The sequence below is a fragment of the Cyanistes caeruleus genome, chromosome 2 (assembly GCF_971803275.1).
Source record: "Cyanistes caeruleus chromosome 2, bCyaCae1.hap1.1, whole genome shotgun sequence".
Lineage (NCBI taxonomy): Eukaryota > Metazoa > Chordata > Aves > Passeriformes > Paridae > Cyanistes > Cyanistes caeruleus.
The window spans coordinates 34,344,576-34,358,256 of NC_141702.1; the positions used below are offsets into that span (position 1 = coordinate 34,344,576).

The following is a 13,681-nucleotide window of genomic DNA, read 5'->3' on the forward strand; positions in this document are numbered from 1 at the left end:
TTGAGTAAGACACTAATGAACTGCTCTAAATATATTTACTTGTTTGGTTAAGATTCTCCCCTGAAAATGCTGTACTCACTTTGAGGAGACATGCACAAAACAGTGGTAAGAAGTTGAGCGTTGTCTGCATTTGGCAGGACACAGGACACAGGCAGGGTAGGAAAAAACATGGTGAGCCCTTCTGGGGGCATTTACTGACTTTGTGCAGGTCCTCAGGCTCAAAGAGTGAGGAAACACAGCAATTTCTGAACCTTACCTATTTTTAGTCCAGAAAATTGGGATGCAACTGAGAGCTCATCATAAGGCTGATGTAAAATCAATGCCCCCTTCATCCTGCCCCAGGGGACTGTGAGTGCAGCAGTGCTAGGTGGTGGCACTGCTACACAAGGGTTCTGGGGCTCCTAAAGTGCAGCCCCCCAGGCACCATTCCACCCAGCACCCTTCCAAGGAAGGCCTTCATGGTTCTGGGACAGTCCCTGTGCCCAGGAGGCTCAGGGGCTGTTCCTACCTGAGGTTGCCACACACTGGGCACAGCTGAAAACAGCTGGGAATGGTAGCGAGATGAAATTGCTTTTGGGGTTACTCAGATGCATAAAGGAAACTACAAAAAACAATCCTCTAGCACACACTTGGCAATTACTTGGCTGCAAAACTGGTGCAATGAGTCAGAAAGCTGTAGATGTGGCACTTAGGGACATGGATGAGTGGTGGAGGTGGCAGTGTTAGGGTAACTGTTGGACTCTACGATCTTTGATATCTTTTCCAATCTAAATGATTTTATGATTCTATAAACATCATTCCCATATGCAGCAGACTCATCAATCAGTATCAGGACCTAAACACATTTTTCCCCTCTCAAAGTATGTTATTGTGCTCAACATCTTAATGAGTATGAAACTGGCAACAAGATATTTACTTTGATCAAGGTGTTTATTGCATCTCAGAGGGCACACATGCACTGGGGTTTTTTTGTTTTTTGGGGTTTTTTTTGTTTGGGAATTTTTTAACTGAAATACAAAGAAAAGCCATTTTGAAATTAACTTTTTATAGAACTTTCCCATTACAGTGTATGTTATCCCCACAGCAAACTCAGATACAACCACTTTTAATGGTACCATACATTGATTAAATAGTTCATTTGAAAGACTTTAGGTGAATATCTTTCCAACCCAATATGCTTTTACAGAGAACTGCCAAGCCACTTGTAACACTGATCAACAGTGACCTCATTGAAGAGTCAAGATCTTACACCAAGCCATCAGCAGAAACAGTATGAGAACAAATAAAAATTAAAGAAACACAGTATGTACAGTAAAGGGCATGGATCTCTGGATCAGAATTAAATCTAATCACCAATAGTACAAAAGCTACTCACAGCGCATTCGGGGCAATGAGAAAACACTATCCTAAGGCATACACAGGTAAGCACTAAATTAAGAGATGTACAGAAGAACTCAACAGAGATGAATAACATCACTTGTAATGTTTTGACTACAGATATACCAAAAAGTGCTCTCGTATTTGAAATCCCTTGATGCCAGCACAACTATGGTTGCTTTTTCCCAACTACATGGAGAGAAACTGACCCTTTACTTATTTTCAGTGCATTTAGCAAGAACTGATAAATATGCCAATTATAAATGCAAAACCTTAAACAATTAAAATAAGTTTAAAAATAAAACCAGCAATAAATACGGTATTTTTTCAGATATGATTTTTCATTCTTGGTAAATAATTGGAAAAGTATTTGTTATGGAAATTTTCCTTTATATTACTTTAAATTATTTTAACATATACAGTGCCACAAAAATAAAACATTTTTTTTCACGACAATTGAGATTCCTGTGACTGGAAAAAAAAAAGTATTCTGCACAATTTCATAAGTATTTTCTTTACTATCTGGTATTATCACACTATGTTTTGTAACAGATAAAGGAGAAATTGAGTCCTAGGGAAACTTTGGGTGTCCTCAAAAAGTTATATACATTGAAACCTTCAAAAACCACAGACATTGCTCCAAATGGCTCACCAAACAACAGCTGCATAATCTGCCCCTGTGGGATAGGTTCAGAAAAGCACTAGAAGGCATCAGAAACATACATCCATTGTTTAAATTGTAAAACACAAATAACCCAAGTACACAAATTTCGAGAGAGTAGGGATAACAGCTAAGGTAGTACACATTCCTAATGTTCACTTTCACAGCTGTGCTACACGTTTCAGGAGGAAGAGAAAGTCTGAGTAAGCACTGGGTTTGGTACTGGTGGCTCACTGAGAAACTCTGAGCATCCATTTGTAGACTCCAAACTCACGATTTTAGCATCCAGTCAGAAAAACCGCAGCTGTGAATATAGAAAAGTATTAGATGAAAACTAGATAGAAAGCATTATTACTAAAGCACTTTCTACAAAGAGCACCAAATCTGCTCATCTCTTCACACCTCAAAGGATTTGCTATCAGATTCTGGTGAAGTAGCAGTCTTCCCACAGCCAGTTATGAATCTCTCTATTATAAATACAAGTTGAAAGCAGTGAGTCCCAGCAGTGAGGGTGTCTCCACTCCTGGCTGTCTCTGCCAAGTGCCAGGTACACCTCCCTGGGGCAGGAATTTGGAGAAGGGTGAAGTGGGACTGGAAGATGCCTGCTAAGAGCAGCCTGAATCACTGCTGCCAGCTCCAGTGCAGAGTGGGCTCAGAACACATTTTAGAATTAAGCTCTAGGAAGGAAGAAAAGTGACTCATGAAGAAGGCTTTAAAGTTATGTAATGACTGTCCTCTCCTCACCTTACTCTAGGCACATTATTCTAGTCCTAATTGTAAAATGCATACCTTATTTCTGCATTATTATTTTTTAATTGGCTTAAGTGCTTAATTCAATTTTATATTCCTACTTGGCCCTCCAGAACCATCAGAAAAATGTTTTGGCCTTTATTTCCTTCCATGCAGTATTTCTTTTTAGCTTCTCCTCTACTTTTCTTTGCATTTACTCCTCTGCTCTTCACCATTGCTGCTCTACACAGTGCTGCTCAGGACCTCACAGCCTTAGCATTCAGAAAAGCAGTACCTTGAAAAATTGCATGGCAGGGGAGAACATCAGCTGGCAGCAGTAAAGAGCTGCAAACGACCTTCCATTGATGACAAGAATACATAAGTTTTTCTCCTTTTGATACATTCACACCTATGATACCAAATGTGTTTCAACACCCACAAGACTGGAACAAACCTCTTTGGCACCATTTCCCCCCCAGTATTTGTACCTTGTTATCATCCCACGTGTTTAAGTAATAATTTCGAGGAAAAAAAAACCAAACATGAGTGTTGGACTGAATGGAAACATGGTAAAAATGGAAGTTATACATAGAAGATACTTTTTTTTTTTGCTTTGCCAAAAGCAACTGTCAAGAAAAGTTATCTGTGAGTCAAGATTTCAGGCTAAAGATGGGAGTGTGGACAGAGAATTCGGTTTTCATTACAGTGCACGTTTCTATCTCTGCAGCTGTGATTTTATTTGTCAAATTCAACCTAAACAACATCTGTGTGCCAGACATGTACCGCAGTGTGACATGCTGGAGCAGGCAGCCACAGAATACCTTATCGTTTACAAGAAATCCTTGATGTTAAGATCCGCTAATGGGTCCTTTGTTGGAGGTTTCTTGGGGCTCTGAGTAGCAGGAGTTGGGCTTGGAGAAAGCTGACAAGACGCCAGCCAGGAAGGCAGGAAAAAAACAAAGCAGACAAGAATACACAAGCATTAGATAGACATAGGCAGCTCTCACACAAGCACATTGCAAGCATATAAAGTTCTCATTTGTCCCCGAGTTCAGTGTGGTGCCATTTTGCTCAAGCATTGTCTGGATTCCATCCTTATTACAGGGTTAACAATGTTTGGCAGATTTAATGGACAGGGCTATAGACACTGCAGATCCTAATTAGCATAGCTTCAGATCACTCCCTCCCTGCAAGACAGAATCAACCCAGACAGAAGACACACAATTGTTAGATGTTAAAAACCAAGGTGCAGAGCAAGCAGAGTGCATCCTGCAGAGTAGAACTGAAAATCCCTGTGATTGGCAGTTAAGTACAAATAATTTCATATTGAAATAAGGGTCCAAAACAAACTGGAAACATGACTAGGTCATACTAGGTTCCTCCTTTGATAGGTGTAAAAATTGTCAATTATTCCATAGAAAACGTCAGTTTTGAAGTTAAACACATTTCTGGCTATGGTGGTCAAATGATTCTCCCATTCCATCTTTATTCCTCCCCATTCCTACAACTCAGGGTACAAGAGGTATTTTATATGTAGTCCTGACACCTTGATGACCACACTTTAAGAAAAAATTCTCTGCGTCCCATCATAATATTCTTGGTAAGTGCAGAGATATTTGGAAGTGGGAAGAAAAGCAAGACTAAGTATATTCTTAGAGTGCTTTTGAATTCTTTCCATTTCTACACAGAAAATCTTGACAAGGTTCATTGGAAATGTAGTTCCCTACTTTAAAAGTGTGGTTTGTTATATATTAATTGCTTAGCATTTGCAAAACAAGGGAGGGAGCCTGGTTTCCAGGGTTACCAGTGAGATTTACAGCTGCAGCATCAACTTCCATCTCTCTCCTTACTTGAAAGGCAAGATGGACTTCTGGCTCACAAAAATCAAAACACTACAGCTAAATAATTTCCTGCCTCTCCTCTGGAAATGCCTTTCCTTTTCAGTGTTATTACAAACCAAACTCTCCTTGAAGTAATAGCCTGGGACAGGTGTTACAGCTCATGCTGCATCACCTGCTGAGTGTAGCTATAGTAAATTTTGGTAGGCTGTGAACAGAATAGCAATGCCTGAGAGTTCCACTTGGAGCTTTACTCAAACATCCCCCAAAAACAGATCTTGGATGTAGTTAGCCGTAGGAGACTTTTCAAACCTGTTCCACTGGCCTCATACAAAGCAACTGAAAAAAAAATCAAGGTGGTTCATGTGATCTGCTGCAAGGCAGGCAGCTGATCCTTTACAACATCTCATTTACAGACCCAGAGCTAGAGTTGAGCTGAGCTAATGCACCCACAGGAGCTGCTTTCTGGAGACGTGTAGAGCAGTTAAACATTCGTGCAGCAACACAACTCACCTGTACACCAGGGCCAGTGGCGGCTCCAAACGGGGGCCTCATCATCGGCTGCCCGTACATCACCGGCTGCTGGGGCATCATGGGCACCCCTGCACCTGCTGGGGGCTGCAAACCAACACTGAGTCAGCAGGGGCTGGCTGAGGGAAGGAGAGCAGTGTAGCAAAAGAAACTCACCATCCCAAATGCTGCTCCTGGCTGTGGGACAGGTGGAGTACCTCCTGCGGCAGGAACAGCACTTGCTGGAGGCACAGCTCCCGCCTAAAAAATAAATGAAAAAAAAGCAAAAAAAAAGCAAAAAAAAAAAAGCAAAAACCGAACAGCAACCATCTGGAAACCACACAGAGTTTCCAGCATTCTCAAAGCTGTTCTGGAAAGTGGGACTGCTATGCAGCACATATGCAGCCTCAAAACCACAATGCCTCAAAGAATGAGAGCTGAATGAGTCCTTATGCTCAGTTTGCTTCTCCATAAGAAAGCAATGGTTTCAGACTCCATTCTTTCTCTCCATGAACAGAGTCCATTTACTGACTACAACTCAAAATAGGCCCAAGAAAACACAGTTTTCCTCCCCTTTTACAAGTGTAAGAGAGCATCCCAGTTTCATAACAGCTTACACACTATGGCACTTATTGTATCATTGTATTTTAGTTAAAGCTTAAGCAAATTGTAAAGCTAAAGGAAATAGCTGCTATAACTAGTTTGCAGTGAAGAAGAAATAATTATACACCAAGATTCATTGACATTAAAGGCTAAGTTCACACAATTAAACCACATTCAGAACCATTACATACTAGGGACAGTTTAGTTTATTTTGCTATGATTTTCATTCATATGCTTGACTTGTTATGATTTTCATTCAAATAATAAAAGGCAAAGATAAAGTTTATATTCCAGTAGAATTCAGGAAGACAGAACTATTAGTTTTATAGTCTGACTGGATATACAGCACAAGAGCATATTTAAACAAGGCCATCCCACCTCGCTTATCCAGCGCAGCCTACACATCATCCCTTTTGGCTCCCTTCTCTATAACTTCCCATGCACAGTCTCCTTACAGACTTGAAGGCATCTAAACCTTTCTTTTTCGCAGATATATATGCAAACCAAATTATTAACAACTCTGAAGAGAGGCAGAAAGCATTCAAGGGAGGGATGTAAAAATGGCAGTAGGATTTCATTACTGCTCTTGTATGGCCGAAGCATTCAGGCACAATTTCTCAAGCTGTTACAGGAGCTGTACGGTCGTGCCTGTGCCTCCACATCCTTACCACCCACCCAGAGTCAGTAACATCCCACAACACTTGGAGAGCAGCTAGCACGCTCACAGTTCAAAGTAGAGTGTGCCTCTGGACACTTCTGTGAATGCTGCATTTGAGTGCCCTCAGTTGATCTTTGCTTCCAGACTAAAATATGCCAGTTTCTTAAGAAGCTGGAGACAAGTCAAGATAACCTGTCCCAGATTCGTAAATCAAAACCACTGCATTTTCTGGCTAAGAATTTATGAACTCTGTTCCAGTCTGAAAGATTTCTGGGGAGCATCTCAGTTAAAAACTGTACTGTGCTAACACAGTCCCCCAAACTAAAACCAAGATCTGAACACCCAGGTATGAAAAGCAAGAAATTAAACCACACAGGTTAATGACATCAGATGCAGTGATCCAACTGCTTTTACAAGAACATATTGTAGCTCAACATCCAGCTAGGCAGATGCCATGAAAATGGCCATACAAACTGAACCTTCTTTTGCCTCTAAGCAGTAGGTCATTGGAGGGAATGGGCTTTGATATGATTCTGCTGATTTTAATCCTGGAATTGAAAGATCAGAAGAAAGGGAAGAAGTGACCAAAACTTAAGTGGTTCAACATTGACATGAAGAAAAGCTTTATTTTTGTCTTCATATTTATTTTGCCTGTAGACCTGGGTTTCTTTGATTTCAAAAAGTAGCTAAGGGCATGAGTTTTAAGAAATACATACAACACATATGTTTCATGAAATGCTATGAAAACTACCCAGATTCCCAGAAAAACTAGTTCCTTATTAGATGGTAAAATCAGTAAAAAATCAGACTGATGCTGCAGAAGCTTAAAGTTTCAGGCAGTACAAGTCATCAGGTAGTTCACATCCAAGTAAAGCAGCAAAGAGATCGTTTTCAAGGTTACAGCACAGAAATGGTTAATCACTACTGCCATACTCAACCCACTGGCTGAGAATTGTCTGTTGGACAGACAGTCCAAGAGGAGCCATGTTAGAAGCTTCTAGCTAGTTTTAAGCCAGCAGTAGTAACTGTAGTGCAGATGAGGTGCTGTTAGTATCTTCATGTTTAGTAAGTGCAGTAAGAGATGAAAAAAAAAAAAATAAAAAATTCACTTACACTGTACAGTATTGCCCAGCCTTTCTATCAAGAAAAAAATTTGATGTTACAACTAACACATTACTGAAGTACAGAGAATTAGTGTATCTTCCATAATGTTATGGAACATTCTGAGAGTCATGTTAACACCTGGTTGTGGCTGCATGGAACTGAACTGGCCACAGAACCCCTTCAGAATTCTTTCTTTCCTTTGCTAACCCAACCTTGTTCAAATGGAGGCTGTTTGGAACCTTGTGATACATTAGATGAGATGTATAACCCCTCTTCAGATTACTTTTTGTAGATTACTCCTGATCAAGCTGCTCATGTGCCATGTTTAGATTTTTAACTCAATTCGACCCTCTTCTCTCAAAATAAATGCTGTCTGATACTATTTACAGGGTAATCTTAACTTTTCCAACTGCTTTACCCTGCTAAATAAGCTACCCACTCCTGATTTAACATCAGTTACCTGATCAGTATGAATACTGAGTAGTCTTTTGATCTACTTCATTCAGTAAATCTTGAAGAAAACCTATACTTCATTCAGTAAATCTTGAGGAAAACCTATTCATTTTCCTTCCTTATAGTTCATCAGCTTTGGATCAATACTGTTTTATTTTGGGTACATGACCTGGGCCTGATCCTGGGCAGACCTATGTGGCTAATCACACACTTTGAAATGCCCACAGGTATTAAATGTACAGCTAGAGCAATTTCTTTACACATATGCTAGTATATTTTTCATTTATTATTCAATGGTTTATTTATACCAGCTGTAAATATGTTCTTAAAAAATGTGACTTGAAATACTCATATCATTTACACAGAAGCAAACTCTCTAGCCTCAGTAGAGTGCAGCAGACCCTAGAGGTATGCTTGCACAGTCTCATCAAATATTGGAAGTCCAATACCAGTGTTATCTATGGATTAACCACCTACCAATGGACCACCTGGGACACCACCAGTTGACCATGTTGCAGGTGCTACTTTTGGCTGCCAGTTCGCTCCTCCTGTTAACTTTTTCTCTCCAGCATTCCACTGAAGGTCTCCCCTAACAGAGAGGGAGAGAGGCAGGCTATTATTTGCATACTTCCACAGTGGAAATGAAAACCAGTTGCAGCATACGTTATTATTAGACGTGCAGCTACATTAGCTTATGGTGTATGCAGTTATTAACAGAAAGATATACTTTTAGTGACACTCAGTTTCAAGGGTTGTTAGCAGTAGACACCAGAACACTCTAAGCTGAAGTCAGTTACATGATTATGGCCTTTGTGGTGAGAATTAAAGAGAAGTTTTACTTAGTATTGACTGAAGGTAAGATATTGCATATACCCTTGCAAAGTAGGAAGAGGGACTGCTACTGCCTATTCTACTGGGGCCAGGCAGGAGAGCTGCCTGCTAGATGTCTCTGATAGGCCATTTCAGTGCTGGAAATCTTGCTCAGACAGCTGAAGAAGGAAAGCATTCAGTTCTGCAAAAAGTTGATAGATACAAGAGAAACAAATCATTCATAGAATAAAAGGGTTGCTGCAAAACCAGGTTTTGTTAGTGGCTGCTCTACCCAGAATAAAATACACCATTTGAACAAAGTAGATCGAAGGAAGCTACATTCTGGGGCTAAACCTCATGATGTGTTTGTACATATCCCTCCTATCATCTCCACAGAGGCACAAAAACATTTTGAAGTCGTGCACACAGAGGAAGACTCAGGGCAGAAGCAAGAAATTAGGTTAGGAAGATAAAAAAAATAAATCCAATGCTGTAAGTATTTCTTTTTGCAAAAAGAAGCTTATCGCTGCATGGAATGAATCTCTTTTCTATTTTGGAAGTATTTCAATGCCTACACAGTAAGTACATCCAGCATCTGTAAAAATATAACAAAACTATTACATATTAGCATAGATTACTGAGGGGAGCTGCACAAATAAATATTATCTGGACTATTTGCTCATTATAAACTGTTTGGAAATCAGCTATCCAACAAGAAGACAGTAATTTGCAGGAAAAAAAAAAATATTTCTAACACTCAGATTAAAGACAGCAAGTTCATAAAGTGTATCAGGAACACTGAACCTTAATTATTCAGGGAGCCTGTACAGAAGAGAATACTTGCTTCAGAATTTTTCTGGGCTGGGAGACTGGGGTATAGAACCAATTCATTATCTCTTAATAAACAATGAAATAGATGTAGTGCTATACAGCAGAGGAGAAAACTTCCTTTTATCTTTAAGCACAGTTGAACTTACTTTTTAGAAGTAGTACCAGAAATTCCAAGATCTGAAAATTGTAAGCAAAAAAAAAAGGAAATAAAAAAGAAGCCACATGTTTAGTAAATTGAAGCATGTCAAAGCAACAGCTTACATTTCATTGCACCTGGGCTTATCAAGAGCAACGAAGTTTTTGCTGTCTTCATTTGCACAGCAGAGGACTGGCTACATCTACCTATTCTTTAGAACAAACATCTAAAAACCTTGCAGATGTTTTTTGCACTTGAGAAAATTTTGCTTCATAAGCAAACCAAAGTAACTGTATTTAGGTCTACAAAATGTTAAGTTATTTAAGAGCACCAAGCTATTTACCATGAATGACAACACTAGTTTCTGTTCCTCATTACACATATGGAAATAAAAAGCTGTATTCCACATACACATAAATGTATTGCCTATAAGTTTTACACTGTTTTATCTGTTCTACCATACATGGACACTCCAAATAGTTTCCTTAATTACCCTTTGGAAGAAGTCTTAAGTTAAATTTTGAAGATACACTTCTCACAGGACCAAAATAAGTCTTGTAAGTCATAAACTGCTGTTTGATTTTCTCCTCCAAACTTGGATATAGCAGATGACTTGCAGAAGATGTTTGAAGGGATTAAGAGTTTTGCTAACTTCTAAGCACAGTATTTTCCCCCACATCTAACAGCCATGTCTGCATCATATCTATTTGTTGTGGTGTGTTTACATATACTAAGGGAGTATTCCTTTTATACAGCTCTCCAAAATACAGCTTCAGCAGGATTACACCTTAGCCTAGGTGGGCTTCCGTTAGATTTTTTGAGGGGGTTCCAGCTACTCATCTCTAATTACAAAGGCCTTTCCCTACTACAGGAAAGTGCTTACTTTAGTTTTGCATTTCAAGAACATGTTTGGTAAGTTCTCTGCCTAAGAAAAGCTCTGTTCTTGAGTGGACGCATCACCTCACTGCAACTCTTTCTCTCATTAAACATGCAGTCAGCTATTTTTGTCCACCAGCTTTGCTGCTTAAACTGCCATCAGATACTTTGGACAATTTTCACCTTTCCATCTATTACAGAGGGGCACATCCATTTAGAGTCTGATGTGCCTCTGGAACGTACCTGGGACAGTCACACATTACGAATCACACCTACCAGACAAATGACATTATTTGACTCAGATCCTGAGCTCCAAGAAGGACAAACCCAGACTAAGTGAATCAGCTATCTGAACCAAGCCTTATTCCTCCTGATAGCTTCCCTAGCAGAACAGGAGGATACTGAAGCAAGCTAAAACAGACACCTCTTTGGCTCCACGGAAAAGCAACAGGCATGCCACACCACTTAAAAACCAAAATTTGTCACTTACTGCCTACTAAGTTTGCAAGAGACGAATCAAGATCACTTCCAAGGCCTTTGCTTGCTGCTGCAGCAGGGACTGTTGCTGTGGCTGCAGGTGCTACAGGTTGACCAGAAGGAACCATAGTTGGCATAAGAAGATCACCTAAGCCATCAAACACTGGAAGTGAAAGAAGAGTGAGTTAGAACAGCAGCTGTGATCAAAAATGCACTGCCTGCTACTCTGCTGTTGCTCAACAAATACAGCACAGACAACCACATCACAAGTCTTACCGAAACACCATTTGACATTAAAAGTAATGCCAACAAGGGCATGCATGTCATTTTACTAGACACTGAATGTACAGTAAATCTCAAAAAGCTTTACCAATGAAAACTAGTACGAGAAGACATGCCTAAAAGGGATTTAATTGGAGAGTTGAATCTACATAGATACAGCACCACTTCCACATGACACTATTTTTCTTACAACCATCCTTACAGAGATGTCAGATACACACACATTTGTCAGGAGATATTCATTTAAAGGTTTTTAAAATGAACATCTTGCTGCAAACACCAGTCAGAGTTACTGGGGCAAAGGCAGTCTTATACCTTGACATCTCACAGCAACAGGATTGGCAGTCTCTAGTCACTTGCAAGCAGCGGGGAATTGGGAAAACCTACTAACATCTTAGGAGATCAGAAGGAACCAGAACCATCCACACAGACAGTGCTATTCTCCTTAGTCCAGTCATGTAACTCAGAAGTTCATTTTTTTAGATCCCTTGAAGTCAAACTGCTTGGTACATCTCATGCCTGAGTTCTATCTTCTGATCTGTATTTCAGGTACATGCTAATGTTAAGTCAACAGGGAGGGATAGCATGTGCACTGGCAAGCAACCAAATAACCAAGCAGCAGTACTATTTCCATCTTTTTTTCTTGTACGGTTGTAGAACTCACCAATTTTAAGTTTGTAGCAAGGACCCAGCATGAAAAATATAGAATGGAAGAGATGCAAACAAAATGATAGCAGTGATAAAAGTTTAAGCTTATAGTCAGGCAAAAAACTCTAGGCCAGTTTCTGTTGTGTGTACCCTCAGGTGCCATGCAGGCTCCAGAGCACCATCAGCAGCAGTGGCAAGATGACTTGCCTGTATACTTGATTTACAGAGTAGTGCTCTCCTTGTGCAATTCCTGATTCATGCTATCAAGCACATGCAAGGATGATGTATACGCTAGTTTGGTTTTTACTGGCATGGTCAAAAATGCCAAAAAAATGGGTACAGAATACCAGTGGGTACAAATACCCAAAAATGGATACAGAAAGTTCTTGGGCACACACCAGCCTTATCACCACCCTGAGTTCTTCCAGTAAGAAAGAAAAAGGAGGTCATTGATATTGCTTGTACTCAGAGCCTTAATATGATGTCATTAATTCATCTACCACACAATACCCATGTGAAAATTAGAAAATTCACAGGATGTAACCCTGTGGCTCACCTGATGCATCAAATGAACTGCCAGTTGTTGGAGCTGTTGTCCCAAAAGCTGCATCAAAGTTAGGCTGTAGTAATCCAGTTTGAGCTGGAGTGACTGGGGATGGTGATGGAGAGGGAGAAATAAAAGAACCTCCAAAGCCTTTAAAAAAAACACATAAGAGAGGTGAGGACATTAGAGTCTGCCCTGTGTTTGCCAAAACCTCAATCTGTAGAGGGCAGAATGATAAAGACAATTCTTACTAGACCATCTTAAAATAAAGAACATTTCAGCAGCCTAGGTGAGCTTGCCTGTGTTTATTAGGGTTACTTCAGTAAAATGGAACCAAGAAGCCCTTATAACCCAAATCCTAGCCCACAGCAAGTCTCATGCTCACAGTTGCTACCCTGAATATGGAAAAATTCACTGGCATCAGAGATCTGCCCTCATCTCTCCACGGTCTGTTCTTGACACGAACTTGTCATGGAATAATATAGGTTGGAAGGGATCTCTGGGGGTCAGCAAGCCCCACACCTTGTTTAAAGTCAGTCTAGTAAGATCAAGTTGCCCAGAGATTTGCCTTGGCACTTCCAAGAGGAGATTTTACTGGCTCTCTGGGTGGCCTGTTGTCATATCAAACCATTACAGTATTTAATGAGTTTCCCACACACATTGCTGTTTTTTACTATCTTTGCGCACCTCCAAGAAGAACCTGGCTAGTCTTCTCTGCATACTCCTGTGAGTTTAGATATCTCTAAGGATTCCCTTTGGCCCTCTCAAGGCTGAATGAGCCCAGTTCAGCCTCTCTGCACATGTCATATGCACAAGTCGCCATCTCTGTGGCTCTCCCTGGAACTCACTCTGGTATGCCTTGACCCACATCAAGAGATTCTCTAATACGTTCCAGACTACCCATGCCCAGCTGCATTCTGTATCCCCCTTCCAGCACATACTATGGTGGTTCCAGTTGCCCCAGAGCCAAAGCTTGTGATAGTGATGCTTTCTCCAGCTGCCTAAAAAAGGCTTCCTGCACTCGCCTCTTCTTGAGGAGGTGGTCTGCAGCTAAAACATGACTGATGCTAGATCATCAGCTGCTCAGGGCAAAGCTCCATGCATTCAACCACCTGCACAGAAGTACTAATCTCCACAGAATTGG

General features: G+C 40.4%; 1 protein-coding gene across 27 annotated transcripts in view; it reads right to left on the reverse strand.

Annotated features, from left to right (window-relative positions):
* Positions 1-911: 911 nt before the first annotated feature.
* Positions 912-13,681, reverse strand: part of SNAP91 (synaptosome associated protein 91) — a 63,776-nt gene continuing 51,006 nt past the window's right edge. For 8 of the 27 annotated variants that reach the window (XM_086876435.1, XM_086876433.1, XM_086876423.1 and 5 more), the window contains 9 exons: positions 12,550-12,687; positions 11,077-11,226; positions 9,721-9,751; positions 8,411-8,522; positions 7,490-7,513; positions 5,293-5,376; positions 5,119-5,223; positions 3,589-3,689; positions 912-2,342 (listed from right to left, as the gene is read on the reverse strand). In XM_086876435.1, the coding sequence (XP_086732561.1) occupies positions 3,597-3,689; positions 5,119-5,223; positions 5,293-5,376; positions 7,490-7,513; positions 8,411-8,522; positions 9,721-9,751; positions 11,077-11,226; positions 12,550-12,687 (737 nt within the window). In that variant the 3' untranslated portion in view covers positions 912-2,342; positions 3,589-3,596. The remainder of the gene's footprint in view (positions 2,343-3,588; positions 3,690-5,118; positions 5,224-5,292; positions 5,377-7,489; positions 7,514-8,410; positions 8,523-9,720; positions 9,752-11,076; positions 11,227-12,549; positions 12,688-13,681) is intronic. The other 19 variants (XM_086876437.1, XM_086876431.1, XM_086876425.1 and 16 more) reach the window with 5 other exon arrangements.